Raw genomic sequence first — 21,281 nt, forward strand, 5'->3', positions numbered from 1 at the left:
AGAAGATTATTAAGTATTGGTATTATCATAGTGCCTGCTACAGTATCCCAGGACTGTAGGAACTAGCTGCATTGGACATGTAACCTAGGAAAGCTGGGTTTGATCAAACCTGGCATGGTTTCCCTTCTTGATGAGCATGGCGATAAGTATAGGATATTAGATTGAAAGGAAAGTCTCAAAAATGTCATATTTCTAAATATTGTGGAATAGGCTTAAGAAAAATAAGGGTAGAAAAAGAGAGAAGAGAGTGAATGATGAAAAGAAAACATTGGTGGTCACTTCTGCCTCTTCCCTTCAATTCCAATTTTTCTATGACAAATGCTCTATTCTTTCCACAAACCATGCTTAAAACTCTGATTAACATTAGTTATATGAGTTAAATACATACATCAGGGAAGGGCAGAGCAGAGCAAACATCTCTTTCCTCCGAAACAAAATTAGCTATATTAAGAGCCATAGTGACATGAACTACACCGGCATAATTGTATTGTGGCATCTAGCAGCAGTACTGTCATTAAGATAATGCAAATACTTGTTCATCCTGTTTTTACAGTATTTTACCATATAAACACCTTCTGCCTTGCAGCTAGATATCCAAAGTAATAGTTAAGGATTTTCAAACGTTTCTGTACTTCTTTAATTTGAAACATGTTTTTGAGGTTTACAATTGTGTAGACTTTAATGTAAATATGTTGCAAAATATTACTTAAGAAATCATCATCTGCACTGATACAACCTAATTTTTTTCACCTCCATTCAACAAGCTGGGTAAGGATTTTTATAACATGTTGTAAGCAAACTATTCTCTATTATAATAAAGTAATTGCCTAAGTAGAATAACTGATGAAGAAAGAAAATAGCCAGTGTGGCAGTATTGATTTAGATATCTTTTTCTAAAGCACAGGGAAGTCTTTAGAAATAACTGACGTTTACAGAATGCATTTGAGCAAACAAAGGGCAGGCGAATTGGTGTAATACTACTGTTTTACATAAGAAAGGTGATAAATGAGATCTAAGGAACTAAAGACTTATTGATCACTAGCTTAGCACCTAGAAAGAGATTACCAGCATACTTAATACATGATTTCACTGCAGTAATTGATCTCAAAGCCAATTCAGCTATTGGATTTTTTCACTGCTTGACATGTTCATCTTAAAATATGGAATTTAAGTAATAACTTCTTACAATAAGTTCCTGTTTTAAGAAATGTTGGAGCTAAAGCAGTTTTAGTGTTATGTTCACTTGAGAAATGTACAGCCACATGAGCTTCACAAGATTATTTTGGAAAAAAAAAAACAAAAGAAGGGAATAGAGTAAACTACTGTAGCACAATCCCTCTGCAACTCTTTGAAAATTGTTTAAAGGTGATAGATGTTCACTCCCCTTCATGTCTTTAAGAAAAAAATCACCCCCCCACCTTATTTGAAAAAAATAACATATATTGATGCACATTTCATTCTAATTCAGTGTTTTCCTCTTAAATTCCAGGAGAAGCTTAGCAAATGAGGAGATGCACTCTTTTGAAGTCAGTAAATCTCTTTCCAACACTTTACTGGCTAATATTTTTTTTATGGTGATCTATAGTTCAAAGCCATAAATCCTCATCAAGAAAATAGCATTGATGCTTGACACCATCAAAAAGAATGGTGAGGATAACAATGTTAATGTACATTGCTGGCTAGGAAACCAGACTAACGGATGCGGCAAAATGAAGTGACAGGCAACATTAAGATGATTAGGAGGCACAAATATCAAAGGATAGGATGTGTTGCTATAAAGAGAAAACCCACTGGATAATGATCATTTTGGAAACAGCTGAAGGAATTGGCATGTCAAAGAAGTGGGTAAAATACCCACCCAAACAAAAAAGGTAGAAATTATGAAATTAAAATGTAGAAATTACGTGAGTGCAAAGAATTGGAGAGAATGGGTAACATGCTGTAAGTCTAATCTGATGCAGGATGAATGGGAGGGAGGGAGGCTAGAAGTATTGGTTGCTCATTGAGAAACTAATAATTTAATATCTTGCAGATACTCAGAAGAGTACTTAAGCAGGTCCCTGGAATTTAAGTAAGAGTTTTAGGTGGAAGCGTCACTGAACCACACGTAACGTGTGACCAGGCCGGCTCTACCATTTTTGCCGCCCCAAGCAAAAAAAAAAAAAAGCCGCTCGGACTTCCGCCCGAATTGCCGAAGCAAAAAACAAACAAACAAAAAGCCACCCGGACTGTGCTGCTCCAAGAATAGACGGAATGCTGCCCCTTAGCATGTGCCGCCCTAGGCACGTGCTTCCTTCACTGGTGCCTGGAGCCGGCCCTGCGTGTGACTGGTTTCTGCTAGTCTGTAACAGTTCTCTGTTGAGCACAGTTTAGATACTAAATAACAATGATATTTCTGGTGGCTACTCTCTTTGTTTGCTTGTCGATTACATTCAGGAGATTAAAGTATCTAGAATGTTTGTTTGAAGTGTGTGTTTTCCTCTTTGATTTTTGTATATTAGTATATTTATTTGAAAAACCCCACAGCAAGATTATAAAATATATATATATTATATATTATAAAATATATATGGGTTTATATTTACAAATGTGTTATCAAACAGACTATAATGTGTATTTGAAGTGTAGGTTTTTCAGTTCTTATTTTCGTCTCTTATTTCCCTCTCATTCCTTTTTCTCTCTTGCTTTCTCTAAGCTTATTGGCTTTATGGTTACATATAATACATAAAGTAAAACATGGGTAAACTGTGAAAAACCTGCATTTACATCTTGGCTTCCTGAGACCATCACAAACCATGATTTCCTAATGAAAAGGATGATATTTACTTATTTTATACATTGGAAAACAAATGATTTGTCCAAGGCCAAACAGTGGATCAGTTGCATTGCTGAGATTATAACAAGAGTTCCTGACAGCTAGCTCTATGTTTAGCCATAGACAGGGTTTTATAGTGATTGTGTGATTGCAGTGGTCATTCAGTCTGAAACCTGACCCAAGTACTGAATATAACCTGCCTGTCTGTTTGGCCCAGGAATTGCTGTCACCCTCTTGGAATAGACCTTAATTCTCATGAAACAAGGAAAACCTTCCGTGATGTAGAATTTCTTAATTCATTTGCTAAAAGTTAATGAGAGAGACTTCTAACGTATTTTAGATCTCTGGAACAAAGCAGATAAAGAATCAGACTTCTTATAAACTATCAAATTGGAACTTCAGGTCTCCAAGTCGTATTCTTTTTATATACACATTTCTACAGTGTCCATCACCATATTTCCTGAGCGCTTGACTAGATGAAAGACACATTAGATACTTCTAGAAATAGAATACCAGGGAATATTGTAATCACTCTTACAAATAGAAATCTGCTCAGAAGTTGAGGGATAGGAGAAAACAATTGGGCAGTGGGCTATGGCCAATCGCAGCATGGCTCACTGAAGGACATGCTGCCGGATAGGTGTGAAATGCCAGGCAGGGAGGTGAGATCAAAGTTGGTCCAAGATCAACAAGGATGCCCTGAGTTGCCTTCAGATCTATCATTGGAAGGCCATAACCTCTGCTACTTTTCTGGTCCCTGCTGAGGGATAAATGCAGCAGTAACTGCAAGGTTCCTTAACAGCAGAGTGCTCACCCACCAGAGGGTTGAAATAGTGCAAGGCATCCTCAATACTTGCTCTGTTGGGATAGCTCCAGGCTGGAGAGTGGAGCCCCTAAAATAGGTGACATTGAGCAGGGAAAATGTATGTCTCTACTGCCTCTGATGAATCGTATCTCCATGTCCACCCCAACCTTCAGGGATCCTATGGTTTTCTGGCCTTAGAACTGAAGTGGCCCTTCCCTAGCAGAACCTCCATGGAGTTCCCCATTTGTCCCAAATTTGCAACTGCATACATGCAGGTGAATTTCTGGCTCATGTGAAGCCCCATTCATTGGATGCAGTTGCAATATCAAGGCTATTGCTTGTCTCCCCGCTCCCAAGGGTTAATACTTTTGGGCCACGGAAACCCTGAAAGACAGAAATTTGCAGTTTCCACCTCGTGTACTAGCAGAGGTGACTCAAATCCACAGAGAATTATGTTGAGTTCTTTCCATCTTGTGGCTTTTTCCCTGGAGAGTATCATGTACCCACTTTTTTCACCCTATCATCTTGCATAAATCAATGAAAAACAAATAAAAAAAATCTTCTTTTAATGGAATCAATTAACAGTTATCTGCCAGGACAAGTTTATAATAGAGTATTGTCCCAGCAACCACTAAAAAGATGTGCATTTGAGTACATCAGGCTTATGTAGTTTTTCATGTCATTTAATCAATACTAGATATGTTTTGACAATAAGTTTTTTTCTTTTTTAAACATACTCCCTGATAAGTTTAATTTTAGATGAGTATTGAAAATCCCATCAAAAATATTTTTTTTAAAGAATATGCTGACCTGTTGGTACAAGGGGCTTAACTTTTGGCTTCCTGATTTTGTTTTCAGGAGGGTATAGTGACTGATTGAAAAACCTTTTTGAGTTCAGAATTTGGTCTAATGAAGCAGATTTATTCCCAGACACACAACTCTTATTGGACATCAGATATTTTCTATAGGTGCTTGTTATAGTAAACTATATGTGTACATTTGATAACTACTTTTTTTTTTTTTTTTTTTTTTTTTTTTTTTTACAGAAACCACAGTCCATTAATGAGTTTTGGGGCCAGTTTTGTCAGTTTTCTGGTAAGTGGGTGAACAAATCGAGCAGAGAGAATTCATCTCACTGTTTGTATCATTGTTAATTTCCGTGTGTGTGTGTGTGTGTGTGTTCCTGTTAAGCTCAACTCTTTTAGAATATTAAAATTAATGTAGTTATAAAACATGCATAACTCATTACATTGCATACATGGAATCTTAACTTGTTTTGCTCTTTTATGTGGTTTTAATTGGGAGTAAAGGGTTCTATAAATTCAACATCTCAAATTTATTAAATATTGACATGTTCCATTAAAAGCAAAAGCCAAAGACTGATTATCTTGCTTTACTGAAAAGAGTTATTAAAATGAAATTCATAAATTCAGTTTTGTCCTATAATAAACTGTTAATTTCTAAGTCTCATTTATCATTATTTTAGAATAAAACTGGTGGGCTTCATGTGAAAACATCTTAAATTTGTACCCTTTTTGAAGGTGCAGAGGTATTTGAGGACTAAGAACGCTAATAGACTAAAGGTTATTTAATGTGTGATCAGTCACATTTATGAAAATGTGTTAAGTACATCGTATATGGAAGAAGAGAGAAAAGGGATGAAAATGAGCTGCTGATCTAAAAGCATATTTAATAGTATATAAGAAAGTATTTGAACCTCGTTTTTAAGTTGACCTTATTGTGACTTGCCTGCTTAATCCTAAAGTGCAACCATATATAGAATAGTAAAATTTAAAAAAAAAAAAGATAATTTTATAATATTCCAGAAGTGCTTTTTTATACATTAAATTAATTTTAAACACCTCAGTCTGTGGACTGCATGACTTGGAAAGTCATATTATATAGGAGGATTTTTTCCTCTTGCCTTAGGCCAACGTGATGAAAATCTCTTAGGCTTGCTCATCTGAGTTGATTTACTGAACCAGTATAACAGCACAGTACAGCATCATTGTACCTTGAAAAGCTTTTGCTTAGTTACTGTTCTAAAGATAGCCACAGCACTTCACATGCCTATGTCATCCAGTATTTCCATTAGACAAAAGCATCAGAAAAAGAAGTCAGTTATCCTGAGACCCTCTTTTAGCTAGGTTAAATGGAAGCTGAAATGATTTTTTTTTTTAACAAGAAGTATAGGGATTCTGCTCATTATCACTCATACTGCAGTGGGTTTTATTTGTTCTTGACTTTGATGAATGTTATTTACGTGAATAAATTATATAAAACAGTATGTGCGCAGACACAAATTGAATCTTGCATAACAGTAATTGAAAGTGAATTTATGTAATGTAATTCATTTTTCAGCTAATGTAATATGACAGTATTTTCAGTTCAACTATATATTAAACATTCAGTTTTGTTGAGAGAAACAGAGTCAGCTAATAAGTTCTGATTTCAGACTCTTGACATTTTAGGGAGGGACACTTAAATGCGGTTGGGCAAGGGGTGTATATATATCTAGCTGTGTATATACACAACATGAGTCTCGAGTAGCAATTTAATCCTCAAATGTTTTTTAAAGAAACTTATTTAGTTTTTGTCTATAGTTACTGCACCAATAGCTGATGTAAATTTTCTTGTTGTTTTGTTATTCAAATCTTTTGCATTTTATTTTTGAAAGAATGCCATGATGACATTTGAAGAAGAGAAAATGCAGTTGGCTTGCGATGATTTAAAAGCCACAGAAAAACTGTGTGAGAGTGAAGAAGCTGGAGTTATAGAAACAATCAAGAATAAAATTAAAAGGAATGTAAGTGGAGCATCTGTAAAATATTAGCTATTGTGTACTGTGTGCAACCGTTTGTGAAAACTTTCTTCTACCTTTCCTTTTCTTTTTGGCATTCAAGAGGGGTTTTCATAGCTGAGTTGATGTCAGAACCGCTGTTGGGAATCCTTGTGGTTTGTTATTCTTGAAAATTTCAATTTGCATGACCGTGTCAGCTCAGATGGGCTGGCATATGGAATTTCTAGGTTTAAAGAGGCTAGTTACCACACTGATGGACATTTTAGAAATTTGAGAGAGAGATTTACCCAGAGTTGAGGACAGCTCCCGTAAGGCCACCCATATGGTTGTGTTTTGCTGGGTTAGCCTCTGCATTGAAATATTCAGAATATCTATCCCATACCCATATTAGCATCAGAGACAGAGAGTTTAGTCATAACCTCACAAATTTTTGTGGTGGTCTCTGCTGATGAGGCACACCTGGTCTACCCTCCCAACTGGTGTATCTGTCCGGTTACCAAATGCTTTTATCAGCTGTTAGAGAAGGCTCTTGACTCTGGTTCCTCACTGAAACCTGGTGATTTTGGTGTCTGGATGCCATTGGGGTTTAATGGTGAGCTCTAGGAATTGAATTAGTTGGGCTGTGTTGAGATGGAGTTATCTAAGGAGCCACCTGGAGTCTGATTTTTTTTTTATTATTATTTATTTTATTTTATTTTGTACAAGGAATGTGTGACTCTACAGAAGAGCTGTGATTGATGCAAAGAAATATTTTTCCTCTTAACATATACTCTTCAAGGGACCGACCATCTGCTGAATTTCTTTCAGGAAGCATGCAGTCTGATTACTCCGGATAATTATTTGTTTAGTTTATATACATAGTAATATCTTGTGATGCTTCCCAGGGGTAGCCAGGGTTGTGAGGCACTTCAGTACTGCCTGCAGTTAGCATGAGGAAGGCTTGTCTGTGCCTCCCAGGCGTCAGCTCTCCATCCCCACTGACCACAGGCAACACCAGCACGCTAGGCCTGTGCAAGCCCTGCTCTCTCTCTCTCTCTCTCTCTCCAGATAGGCAGATTCCAACCCTTGAGCTCCCTGAGCATCTCCTTGGAGTGTCTACCACTGGTTCAAAGAATTCACAAATTCACTGCTGTCAAAGGAACAGTACATACCAGTTTACCAGTTTCACCTGAGGATCACCGCTCCACTTAACACACAGCACTTAAATATGTTTAGTAAAAATGTATTTAACAAAGAGTAGAGATTCTAGAAGTAGCAAGTGAAAGTATTGGAAACAAATGCTTACATATAAAATTAAATTCTAATGTCTTCTAGAGCCTAGATTTAATTAACAAGATACCATCTTGTCTAATGAAAGTTTAGCTCACTTAGTCTTTCCAGTATTTTCTAGCCAGGTTGGATCTGACCCTCTTTCATAAGACAGAACACGCTGATAATTCATCTCAATGAAGGGCCTGGGGTGTACTGCAGTACCCCCAGTTATACCCCCAAAAACCATTGCCCTTACTCATAAACAGGACACCCTGTGTTTGTTTTTTTCCTTTAGATCTTTCATGTGACCAGCTAGAGAGAGAAATGTTTACTACCCCCCACCTGAACAGAACCTGTTCATCACCTTCTAGAGACCTATCTTAACTCCCACACCTTAAGAACATAGTTTTCAGTATAGATACCTAATTCCTTAAATAATGTCTGTGCATGCACTTTGCAATGATTAGGGTGTCCAGTGTGTTACTGGCTATTGGTAGAGACTTCACATGCCACCCTTTGGTGCATTATTATATAGACATCAGACCCTTATGCACCACCCCTTATGCCCTCTGCCAGTTGGCACTAAGGGGTCCCTTTACCATCTAAATCGACAAAAGGCGAGGAGGAAACAGGCACAGAAGTGATTTGTCCAAGGTCATATAATAGATCAGTGACAGAGAAGGGATTTCAGTGTTGTTACTCCTGATTTACACTACTGAGAGAGCAGAATCAGGCCCTAAATGGAAAAGAGATGAATTTTCAAATTCTTGTAATTTCACATTATCTAACTAGAGAAGGTATCTGTTTCAACGCCTTTGTGGACAGTGTAGTATGCAGAAAGGTTTCAATGTAAATAAACTGAACATCTTAACCCAAAAGTTATTTAAGAGAAATACATTCCTGTAAGAAACTGAGCAAGGAATTTCACCAGCCAAAACGAGCAGCTTTACCTACAATATGTAGTTAAAAGAAAATCTGCTTTTTTCTGCCTTTAGTGGGCCTAGTTGAATCTCAGAAGTAGTAATCTTGTGTGATTTTCTGTAACTCCATAATATATTCTTCCCAAGATGCACCTATGGAGGTGCTTTATCATTACCTGAACTTGTTATGCCATTAGACTTCCTCTTTGAGTGCTTGCTCATGTCAATTCCATTCTAGGTGTGCGTGCGCCCACATGCGTGGTCATTGGAGATTTTTGTCTTAGTGGTATCCATAGAGTTGGCTGTGGCACTTCCTTGAGTGCCACGCTCATGCATCTGTGTATCAGGCACCGCCGGCCGTACGCCCTCTCAGTCCTTCTTACCGCCTATGGTGGTTAGTCGGAGCACCTTTCCTTGCATAGCAAAGGCTAGTGGTTTCGTGTCTCCAGACTTTGAGCGTTAGGGCCTTGTAAATAGTTGTTTATAGTAATTAGCGTTATTAAGTGTAGTTAGAAGTTAGAGTCCCATTGGGGACTTCGCCCCAAGCGGGGCATGCCCCGGTCTCCAGGGTTTAAGCCCTGCATGGACTGTAACAGGACTATGTCTGAAAGTGACCCCCACAGCAGCTGCCTCAAGTGCTTGGGGGAATCAGATGTGAAGGATGAGTGTTGTATCTGTAAAAATTTTTGACCCAGGACTCAGAAAGAGCAGGATATTCGTTTGAGGGCTCTTCTCATGGAGTCTGTCCTCTTTCCGGCTTCCGAGCCATCCCGCCAAGACTTGAGTCCTACTACCTCGGCCTCCGTGCATAGCTCACCCCCAGCACCGGGCTGCACGCAGCACCACTTCTCATCCCCAGTGCCCAGAAAGGGAACTAAGAAGCATGGCTCCCCAGCATTGGGCAAGAAAGGACGTGGGGCATTGGGCAAAGGACACACTTTTTGCCGCCCGGCCACTCCGGAGCCATGTGGATGTTCCTCCCAGTCAGGGCCCTTACCCCCTTAAAGGATCCACCTCTGACTCCCAGGAGCGGTGGGGGATGCAAACTTGTGGCAACATCGACACCTTCCCAAGCTCCCACAACGCTGAGAGAGCAGTGGTCTCCGCCTGTGCCACTGGCACCATGCGTGCCCCAGGAGGCAGCAATGGCTCCCTACAAGGGCAGGCCAGCCTCAAGACCCCCCAGGAGGCAGTGGAGCACCACTGATCCCCTGAGCCAAGGCAGAGCTCTCTATCTCCGCACCACAGATCTCTGATGTCACAGCCCAGATCCTCTTGGGCTCGCCCTCAGTCACCAGCGCCACGTTTGCAGTCCCCGCCATCTTGACGCAGATCACGTAGGGGGAGGCGCTGGTCTCCGTACCACCGGCACCGTTCACCCTCCGCCGGTCATCCTCTCGGCGCAGCTCTCTGTCTCCTGCCCCATGGGAGCGCTACTCTCGTGATACTAGTGGCTCCAGCACTGGTCCCCATGACACCGGCACTGATCCTTCTCTAAGCACCGGTCTCTGGTGGCGATGGTTAGCAGGCAGGCGCAGGTGTCGACAGCCCTACCGTGGTCACCAAAAGGGTATTCCTCTGGCACGAAAGGGCAGTTTAACCCCTCGCTGAGACTCCACTGGCACGATTGGACACCTGAGACCATGTCGACATCTACAGCGCTGCCTTGGCAGCATGGCCAGTGGCATTATTGGAGTGCATGGGGCATGCCAGTGATAACGATGCCACCTTGGAGCAACAATTGAAGGCACTGGACTCGGTGAATGAAGCACGCTCAGAGGTCAGGGCAGAGGAAACAGCGCCCACCCCAAAACCCCCTTCCCCTGTGGGGGATGATGCCATGGGGGCTCCCCAGTAGTACAGTTGTTGTCCTCATCCATTGATGAGGCGGTCGTGGGACTCTCGAGGTCCAGCCTGCCAGATGATTTTAAAGAACACCAGGCCCTGCTTTGATGGGTGGCTGAGAACTTGGGCCTAGAGGTGAAGATGATGTCTGAGCAGGCGGACACATTGTTCAATGTGCTCTTGGCATCTGCCTGTGTTGCACTACCAGTGCGTGACTGGGTCCTGAAAATTGCCAAGGCCCTCTGGCAAACCCCGTCACCCATCCCTCCCACCTCCAAAAGGGCAGAAAAGAAGTACTTTCTCCCGGCCAAAGGGTTCAAATAATTTTGTACCCACCCACATACCGGGCTCCCTGGTCATCTCTGTTGCCAACAAGAGGGACAAGCAAGGGCACAGCAGTTCAACTCCCAAAAATAAAGAGGCCAAAAGACTGGACCTTTTTGGAAGAAAATTTTATTCGACAGCCAGCCTGCAGTTCTGGGTGGCAAACCACCAGGCCCTCTTGAGCAGGTACAATTTTAACTTATGGGACTCCTTCCATAAGTTCAAGGAGTTCCTCCCTCAAGGTTTGGCCTAGGAATTCAGCACCCTGGTGGAGGAGGGTACCTCAGTAGCAAGGTGCTCCCTCCATATGGCGTGGGAAGCAGTGGACTTGGTGGTTAGGGTGGCCACTTTGGAGGTAGTCATGAGGCGCAGTTCCTGGCTTCAGACTGCCGGCCTATCCCAAGACATGTGGATCTCCCATTCAATGGGAATGGGCTCTTTGTGGAGTAGACTGACACAAGGCTGCGTGGGTTAAAGGTCACTTGTGCCACCCTTTGCTCGCTGAGTATGTGCACACCCCACAGTCTGCAAGGAAGCAGTTCCGGCTGGCCAAGGCCTTGGCAGCCTCGTCAAGAGTCTGCAAGGAGAAGGGATAGAGACACGAGCTTTAGTCATTGCTGCCCTTTCTCCTCCCACTCACCCACACAGCCCAGCCCGGCAAAGCATCCTGGGGACCAGAAGCGCTCATTTTGAAGGTGTGCTCGAGAGTGACATCCCAGTCAACTCCCTGTATCCACCTTGTCCTTTCCTTGACCGTCTTCATACCTTCTGTTTGGTCTGGTCATGGGTCACCTCGGACCTCTGGGTGCTGGATGTAGTATCTCAGGGCTATACCATACAATTTTTGGCCGCCCCCTCTCCCATCCCTGTTCTTCCCTATCCCTCTTCAGGGACCCTTCTCACAAGCAACTTCTCATTCAAGAGGTCAAGAACCTCCTACACCTGCGGGCAATGCAGGAGGTCCCTCAGGACATGAAAGGAAAGGGGTTCTAACCCTGCAATTTTTTAATCCCGAAAGCAAAAGGGGGCCTCAAACCCATTCTAGACCTGCGTCGCCTCAACAGGTCTCTCAGAAAGTTGAAGTTTCGCATGGTCTCCCTGGCCTACATCAGCCTTTCCCTGGATCCGGGAGACTGGTACACCGCCCTCGACTTGAAGGATGCTTAGTTCCATATTCGAAGGTCATAGGCGTTTCCTTCGTTTCATAGTGGGGGGATATTTTCCTTTGGCCTCTCTTCGGCCCTGAGGATGTTCACAAAATGTATGGTGCCAGTAGCTGCTTATCTGAGACGTTGAGGGGTCCAGGTCTTCCCATATCTTGACAACTGGCTCATCAAGGGCAGGTCTCAGGAACAAGTGCAGAGGAGCCTCGATCTGGTGCGTTCCACCTGTTGTGACTTGAGCCTGTTAATAAACAAGAAAAAATCCACTTCAGTGCCAGTCCAGTGAATAGAGTTCATTGGGGCAGTTCTCAACTCCACACGAGCCAGAGCCTTTCTTCTGGAAGTGTGTTTTTGGGCCATGTCGGACCTGATCTCCCATGTGAAAAATCACGCGGTAACCACGGTTCACTGTCTGCGGTTGTTGGGCCACATGGCCGCATGCATATACATGGTCAGTCATGCCCAGCTCCATCTTCGGCCTCTGAAAGCATGGCTGGTGTCAGTCTGCATCCCCAACAGGCACAACCTAGACTGGGTAGTCAGGGTGCCGGATCACATCCGGTTGTCCCTGGATTGATGGTGGGACCCTGGGTCAGTGTTGAAGGGAGTTCCCTTCGCGGCCCTGTCCCCATCGTTGACCCTGGTCTCCAATGCTTTGGACCTGGGTTGGGGAGTCTATCTGGGCGAGCTAAGCACCCAGGGCCGCTGGTTGCGGGATAATCTGGCCCTCATATCAACATCAGGGAGCTCAGAGCGGTTCGCCTGGTCTGCCAGGCTTTCTTGCCCCACCTGAACGGCAAGGTGCTGCAGTCCTGATGGACAATACTGCTGCAATGTATTACATCAACAGGTAGTGCGGAGCCAGGTTGTTGGCCCTTTGCCAAGAAGCTCTCGGCCTTTGGTATTTTTGCATGTGGCATACCATTTATCTGGTAGCCGCACACCTGCCCGGAACCAAGAACCTCTTAGCAAATCACCTCAGCAGGACCTTTTTGTCTCGCCACGAGTGGTCGCTCCATCCGGAGGCAGTCAGCATAATCTTCCAGAGCTGGGGGACTCTCCAGGTGGACCTGTTCGCATCCAGGCAGAACAGGAAATGCCATGTGTTCTGTTCATTCTGGGGGATGGACAGGGGCTCCATCCATCCGCTAGAATGAACAGAACATGTGGTTGGGGGCTCTGATGTATGCCTTCCTGCCAGTGCTGTCCCTTCACAGGATCCTTGTGAATATGAAGCAGGACAGGGCGAAGATTATCCTAATAGCCCCCGCCTGGCCTTGCCAGCACTGGTTCGGCATGCTGCTGGACCTTTCAATAGCTGTCCCGCTGGCTGGATTTGCTGTCCCAAAACCACAGCAGCCTTCTGCACCAGAACTTGGAGGTGCTGTAATTGACAGAATGGCTTCTGCATTGCTAAACACGGGCAAACGGGAGAGTTCGGCAAGTCTTGCTGAGTAGGAGGAAACCCTCCACCAGAGTGACTTACCTGGTCAAGTGGAAAAGGTTCACATGCTGGGTCTCGGAACAGCATATCCAGGCTGCACAGGCCTCGCTGTGCCTCCAACTCTAAGGTTTGTCCCTGTCATTGATCAAGGTCCACCTGGCCACTATCTCAGCTCCATTCCAAGGCAGTTTGATCTTCTCTCATGACATGACGGGCCAGATTTTGAAAGGTCTGGAGTGTCTCTACCCACACATCCTGGATCCCGTCCCTCCCTGTGACCTGAATCTCATGCTATCGCGGCTCATGGGGCCTCCCTTCGAGCCTCTGGCTTTCTGCTCTCTCCTACTTCTCTCTTGGAAGGTTTCATTCCTGGTTGCGATAATGTCAGCCCTCAGGGTGCCAGAGATCAGGGCGCTTATTTCGGAACTGCCCTATAAAATCTTCTACAAGGATGAAATACAGCTGCAACTGCATCCATTGTTTCTGCCCAAGGTCATCTCCCAGTTTCATACTGGGCAGGACATATACTTACCCATCTTCTTTCCAAAGCCCCGTACGTCAGATGAGGAGAGCTGGCTACGCACCCTGGACGTTAGGAGGGCGCTGGCCTTCTACATAGATAAAACAAAACTGTTCCATAAGTCAACGCAGTTGTTCGTTGTGGTGGCAGACATGTTCGCATCTCATTATGCACTTACCAGCAAGCTCGAGATGACACTGGCTTTGGCAGAGCAGTGCTGCAAGACCATGAACTCTGAGCCTACCTCCATTGACACTGTTTGTGAGTCAGCTAGAATGGAATCAACATGAGCAAGCACTCAAAGAAGAAAAAACAGTTACTTATCTTTTGTAACTGTTGTTCTTCGAGATGTGTTGCTCATGTCCATTCCATTACCTGCCATCCTGCCCTTCTGTCAGAGTTGCCAGTAGGAAGGAACTGAGAGGGCATATGGCCGGCAGTGCCTGATGTACTGATGCATGAGCGCAGCACTCAAGGGTGCGCCACAGTTGTCCCTACAGATATTGCTAAGGCAAAAATCTCCCACCATGCACAAGGGCATGCACACCTAGAATGGAATGGACATGAGCAACACATGTCGAAGAACAACAGGTACAAAAGGTAGGTAACCGTTTTTTTCAGATTTGTATAAAATAACTCTTCACATGTCAAGTTGAAAAGTTGAGGGTTCTGCAGAAAAAGGGTGGTTAGCCGTGTTCATACAAAGTAAAAGATCTATGTGCTTTAGAGGGTATGCTATCTTGCCATCTGGTAATTGGAAAGATTTTCAAGGATGAAGGACTGCCAGGCCCAAGTCTCCTCGTTCATCACCTAGCCATTGCATCTCTAGTGACTATGAGAGTAACTGCACTTTTATGTATGCATAAATCAGTAAATAAAGTATTATGCATGCTTACTGCCTTTCTATATCGTAATGTATGTGCAGAGTAACAAAAACTTCCTCTGGTATCTTTTACAACAAAACATCGGTGTTTACCTGAGAAGTCTCTCAAGGACAAGGATCTTGGTCTTGTTTTTGTTTAATATAAATTTCTTTCCAAAAGCTCATCGATAGCTATGGCACTATAATAAATTAAAGAAACAGTAGGTCTAAATAGGGAACTTTTTAATGAAATGAAATTTGGTACTCTCTTTAGATGTGCTTTTCAACACTGAGGAAATCTGATATCGATGATAGAATTCATAATGTTTATTTTAAGTGTAATTTTGAATAAATAACATGGTTGAAGTTAATTTAGAAATTCTAAAACTAGTGTTTATATCCTGTGCATTAATTTTTCAGACTATTTAAGGTAATACAATTAAGTACTTTTGTGGGGGGGGGGGGGGGGGGGAACTACAGGAAATGGCTATACTAAGCCAGGCAAATATTGCTATGTGTGTTGATTATACACTAATCAAGTTCTAAAATAAATATTTTTCCATATAATTTAGTATGCTCACTGTGGATTATTACAGTTCCCATACAGAATATGTTTAACTTGCTGGAAAATCAAGGTTGCCTGTGTACCAACAGTCAAAATTGAAAGATTTAGACAATATAAATTATGTGGTTTAATAAATATTGCACAGATTATAGGAGTTTAGTTTGAAATTAAAATAATTTCTTTTACACCCTGCTTTTGTATATTTCAAACAGGCTGATGGCCGAAAATCTGCACCATCCATGATGGATCGACTACAGAGACAGATAATTGTAGCAGACTGTCAAGTTTACCTGGCTGTGCTTTGTTTTGTAAAACAGGAATTGTCAGGTATGGTGTGACTATAGTAATAATATTTTAGCTTTTTTTTTTTCCATTGGCATGTAGAGTGAGTATTAACTTCTGATCTCTAAAGTGTGAAAATGATTACCGGTACCCACATTGATAAAGATGGTTGCTTTGTGTGAAAGAGAGACATTGCATTTGAAATGAGGGATTAGATTTTTCAAAACTGAATGTGTCTGCAAAATGTGCAGCCATTGTACCCTAACAACTTATATTTGTTCACATGGATTTGGTATGCGAGCATGCACCAATATTATGTGCAATTATTTATTTGCATATGGAAATAGAAGGTTTTGCAGGTGAAAGGGTATATTTGTGGGTTCTTTGCCAGTTTTTGCTAGGTTTAAAAGTTGGGTCTCAGTAGTGCAAAAATGAGACATTTTAAATTTGTATTTAGGATTAAAGATATTTATGATATCTTTGTACATAAATATGCATACATATATAGTAGGGCTTTTAAATAATGTATATTTGATTTGTATAAATTAGGGCTTTCTGCCTTTTGTTATACCAATACCCAACATTCTGCTGGTTCTCCCTTATATATACGTGAGAATACTTTGCATATCCTCCTAGAGGCACCTCAGGAATCATTGCAAAGATGTATAGGTGCCTTGTGCATCTAAGTTGTACTGGCTGAAACTGTATGAGAAAATTCTCTCCCGCAAAGCCCAGGTAATGGGAACAGGCTTACATCTCCCACACTCATACAGTTGCTCGCAATCCTATTCAGGAAATGGGGGAGATAGCAAGAAATTGCTGACCGAAGTGGTTTTGAATTAACAAGTCTAGTGCTAAAGATGGAAAAGCTGACTAAACAGTGTAAACTTCTAATGTGCTAAAGACTCTATTCATTAAAACGTGGAGCACTACCATTTCAGGTGCTTGCTTGCCACAGAAATTAATCCCGATTTAGGGAATACAAACCTCTTCTTGTCTCAGCTGGTAAACTGTTTCCAGATTTCATTGCATTGCTTGATCTCTTGCATTATAGAAAGACATTCCTGCCCCCATTAATTTATACAGAAGATGATCCAGATCATGTGCTAACTGAGCATGCTTCCAAGTATTCACTTATGTCAACAAAGACTGAGGGAGGGCTGCTGAAGAAAATCCAAGAAGTAATATCCAGATTACCATTAAAATAATGTAAATATCATTGGTTGAGAACATGGGACCTTCTGTTATGGAAATCCCTATTTTTCAAAACTAGTATTTCTGCAATTTGCTTGGTTCTAGATAAGATATATAAACTAAGGGACTATTGTCTGCTGTACCAATAAGATGAGACAAAAGGTAATATATTTTATTGGATCAACCTCTGTGGGTGTGAGAGAAAAGCTTTCAAGTCTACAAGCTCTCTTCTTCTTGGGTCTGTGTGAACTCGAAAGCTTGTCTCTCACCAACAGAAGTTGGTCCAGTAAAAGATATTGTATCACCCACCGTATCTGTCTAATATCCTGGTACCGACATGGATAAAACAACACTGCATACCAATAAGCTGTCATTTAGGATTTCTTGGCAGAAATGGGTGGTAGTATATGGCTTTCACTCACTCTTTTTGCTCATTATTTTCCCCTTGAAATCTTCCCTCCTTTCAGAATTTATACCATAACTGCATTACAGCATCTGACCCAAAAGCCGAGAGAGCAGTCAGTTTCCTTTCCTCCTCTGGTGGGCTGTGGAGAATGCTGAGGAAGCAGCAGTAACAACTCAGGACAGAAACAGGCCTTACAGCCCTTCTGGGTCTATCCACTCAGGAACAGTTCACTTGAAATCTTTAACTACCCTCCTCTGAGGCTAAGGACGGTCTCTGCGATCCTCCAGTTTCTTGTCAGTAGCAATGTGAGAGTGAACTTGCTGAACAGTTGAGTCTATCACCCATTAATCATTTTAGAAATCCAGCTTTTGGCCAGATTAACTTTTTGTTTTTATATACATACTTAGTTTTTATGGCATGATGTCTAGATTTTTGTATAGCGAGAGAACCAAATTATTGAGACAAAATCTTCATGTGTAAATTGCTTGGTTCTCAATTGATGGGTAGAAAATCATTGACGTTTTGCTGAACAGTTTGACAGGCAGCTGTATGAAAACACACAAGCTTATGAACAATTTGCCTTTTAGTAGCTCATTGGGCTAATGTTTCTCTCCCACACATACTGTAGCTATTTTCATCTTACTACATTTATAAAACAAATCTGATCTTTATTGGACTGCTACCTAGGTGCACTTAACATTGCTGCAGGGATTTAAACTTCTTGAATTAATCACTGCAGTCATAGCACAGGTAATCCATTAGCAATTAATGTCAGGAACTCTCAACTCAAGTGTTATCTCAAAGAGTTAAGTAATCCACATTATGAATAAATAAAGGCTCAGATTTATGATTTTACATATCTCAGTATACCATATCATGAGATGTGTTGTTTTTGTCAGAAAATTTTCAAAGTATTGTACTTTGGTAAGCAGGAAGGATGAAGTTCTGCAATGCACACATCAGGGATGCAGTGATCTTATCAAAGGCACTAACTGAAACACAGTCTGTGGGGATGAGTGAAATGTGGTTGGTTGGTTGGTTTGTTTCCCGTTGCTCTATCCCTACTGCACTGCTGGTCAGAATTGTATAAGCACTTGTACTGTGGTGAACCACATAACTGCTGAATATTCTATGCAGCAAAAAAGTGGCCTAATTCGAGAATTGAAATAACATTAGCCTTGCAATATAGCTGAATCATGGTTATGGTTGGAATATTTTATTGCAATAAATAGCTTAATTTTTCCTGTTGAAATAATAAAAAAAATAAAAATTCATTTGCAACACACACAATCAAAAAGTTTAACTCCAGGAGGCCTGTTGCAGTCTTGGGGTGCTCTGCTGAGCAAAGCAATGGGGGATGAGAAATCTGATCTCAATTAAACTATTTTTATATTTATTTCAAAAGAGCACTTCAGTTCACTTTCAGTATAATAGAATTACAGTTTACAAATACTTTATTTAAAAACCAGATCTTCCTTTATTTACCTGTTAAGGCCAGGCCCTCACAGATCTGTTTCCCTTGCTACAGCTCATGGTGTCACCAATACCTAAAACAATGTAGGGAATGCAGTATTCTGCATTGTGTATGGTGCTGATAATATCAATGGTGACAGAATAGAGTCAGAACTCTGTAGTTTGTCTTGGAAATAAAAACAAAATTAATTTCACCTTTAATATGCTGCTCTCCTGCAATTTCTTACAGAGCTGTATACAGAATGTTGATTTATTGTTACTTCAGCTGTAAAGCCCACTGACTGAAAATTCCATTACTCTCCATCCAGGCTAGCTTTGGACATTCCCTAGTATTATAGTAGTCTTCCCTTCCCTCTCCCAGTACCCAATATAGGTTATTCCTCTCTCTGCACATGGCTTCTTCTGGAGAGTCCAAACATAATTTTTAATACTATGATTGTGCAATGAGGTCTCCATGTATAGTCTGAAGTAAGCTTGTGGCTTCATTTCCATTTCATACATCCAGTGTCTAAAAGAGATTGGGCTAGTTGAAAATCCTCTTTCACAATTCCTTCGCCTCTACTTCCTTTTGTAAGTGTAGGGAGTTCTTTTGTGAAGAGCAATACAATAATATACAAATATGCAGAGAAAGTAGATTGGTCTCCATATTCCTTCCTGTCTCAGGCCCCCATTTGTCTTTACACTCTGTAAAATTCATCTCAACCTGGACACTAAATTTGTGTCTAAAAATCTGCTTATCCCTGTGCCGACAACAGTACCCACATACATCCTTGCCTACATTTCCTCCCACTTTGCCACTGCATCTCCATTATCATATCACTTCAACTCTTCAGACATGCAATGGGCCATTGCCTACTTTCTCACACTTACAAAGACTGGTGGTGTAACCTCACATCCTTCCTCAAACAACTCAAGTTCAAAACTATTATGCTTGTCCATGCACATGCTGCAACCTGCCTGTGTCCTCCCTGTTACTTGTTGAGGACTTGTCTCTTCTCTGTCCATTCATACAAGCTCCCCACTTTTGGTATTAGACACTTCCCTGCATCTTCTGCTGTCTGAAACACACTTCCCATATGTCTCCTTGGCAGCTCTAGCTCTCATTTCAAATCTGTGGAAAGTACTTCATGTTCCTCTTCTTTCATACCTTTTTCATTTTCTTCTCCTATGAGTCACTGTTTAACTGTGTAAAACAATTTTGAATACAGTTTGTATGAAAAAATATATCTACCTTATTTAAAAAACACTGTAATCTACTCCAGATAAGGTTTTGGTTATTTTTTCCCCATTCTCTTTCAAAGACACTTGGAGTTAAAATTAAACATTTTTCCTTTGGTGGTGTTTTTTTTTTTTTTTTTGCTACTTTCCATGCGCCAGGCACTGTGTTCATCCTACTCCACACCATGTGTTTGTAAAGTTGCAGAAGCCAGCATTGTTTATTTTGTGTTTATTTCTCTGTTCATCTGCATCATCCTTGTTGTCTGCCTACTACAGGTAGTAGTAACTTTGTGCTATAAATTGTTTTTAAGATCTTTGGCTAAAAAGCACGGTATAAATTCATCGTATTGTTACTATTCAAGGTCTTCCCTAGATTTTACAAATCAAATCAGGTTTTAGATCAAAAATATGTGATAGGCAGTATCATAACTAATGAGGTTAATCCGAGGTGTGATTATTGCTATTTGAAAACTTTTCCTTTTAAATTTGCCTTTTTAATTAGATAATCTCCAGGTAACAGAATGTCCATTGCTGCAAAATCCTGCAGAACTTTTTTGTAGTCATGAAGTGAAATCAGCTTAAATAGAAATTGCAATATAGTATTTGTCATTCTATGAAAAACCATTTATGACTTTTTTTTTTTTTAGTTTTTGTATCTGGAATAAACCCTTGAGATATATTTTCTTTCTGTTGTCAGCATACATAAAAGGTGGGTGGATCCTTCGAAAAGCCTGGAAAATTTACAATAAATGCTACGTGGACATTAATACACTTCAGGAAGTATATCAAAAGAAGATAACTCAGGAATCCTTGACTTCTGATGCTGCAAATGATAATCATATTGCTGCAGAAGGTGTAACGGAGGATTCGCTAAACAGACTGAAAGGTGCTGTTAGCTTTGGATATGGACTTTTTCATCTTTGCATATCCATGGTGCCCCCAAACCTGCTCAAAATCATCAACCTGCTGGGTTTTCCTGGAGACCGCCTACAGGGGCTTTCATCACTGATGTATGCAAGTGAAAGTAAGGACATGAAGGCCCCTTTAGCTACGTGAGTAGCTATATTGAAATTCTTTGGTAAATAACTTAGTAGTGAAAGTTAGTGAACTACAAAGAAACAAAAAATAAAATAAAAGCTTGTTGCTTTAAAGGAAACATCAGCAGGTAAAAAACTTTCAAATTGTTGCTTACCATGCCATTGTTTATTAAATTGATCATATATTATAATGAGATCTTTTTTTAAATACGTGCCTTCAGATTGTGTTGGTGATTTTATTCTCCAAAGCCTTTTATATATATCATTGAATAGTACCTATGAATAGGGAGAAATTATTGAGCTTAAAACAGTACTTTAAAGGATATCCTAAAAACCTCAATATATTGGCCTTTTGAG

General features: G+C 41.2%; 1 protein-coding gene and 1 non-coding gene across 2 annotated transcripts in view; both read left to right on the forward strand.

The window, feature by feature from the left end:
* TTC39C (tetratricopeptide repeat domain 39C) overlaps positions 1-21,281 on the forward strand; it is a 68,065-nt gene that overhangs the window by 11,871 nt on the left and 34,913 nt on the right. Inside the window, exons 2-5 of the mRNA XM_034762780.1 lie at positions 4,667-4,715; positions 6,298-6,426; positions 15,527-15,641; positions 20,585-20,939. Of these exons, the coding sequence (XP_034618671.1) occupies positions 4,667-4,715; positions 6,298-6,426; positions 15,527-15,641; positions 20,585-20,939 (648 nt within the window). The remainder of the gene's footprint in view (positions 1-4,666; positions 4,716-6,297; positions 6,427-15,526; positions 15,642-20,584; positions 20,940-21,281) is intronic.
* Positions 20,290-20,437, forward strand: LOC117874010. The gene has a single exon (XR_004644865.1). It is a non-coding gene; the product is annotated as a U4 spliceosomal RNA (small nuclear RNA).

Source organism: Trachemys scripta, chromosome 2 (genome assembly GCF_013100865.1).
Source record: "Trachemys scripta elegans isolate TJP31775 chromosome 2, CAS_Tse_1.0, whole genome shotgun sequence".
NCBI lineage: Eukaryota > Metazoa > Chordata > Testudines > Emydidae > Trachemys > Trachemys scripta.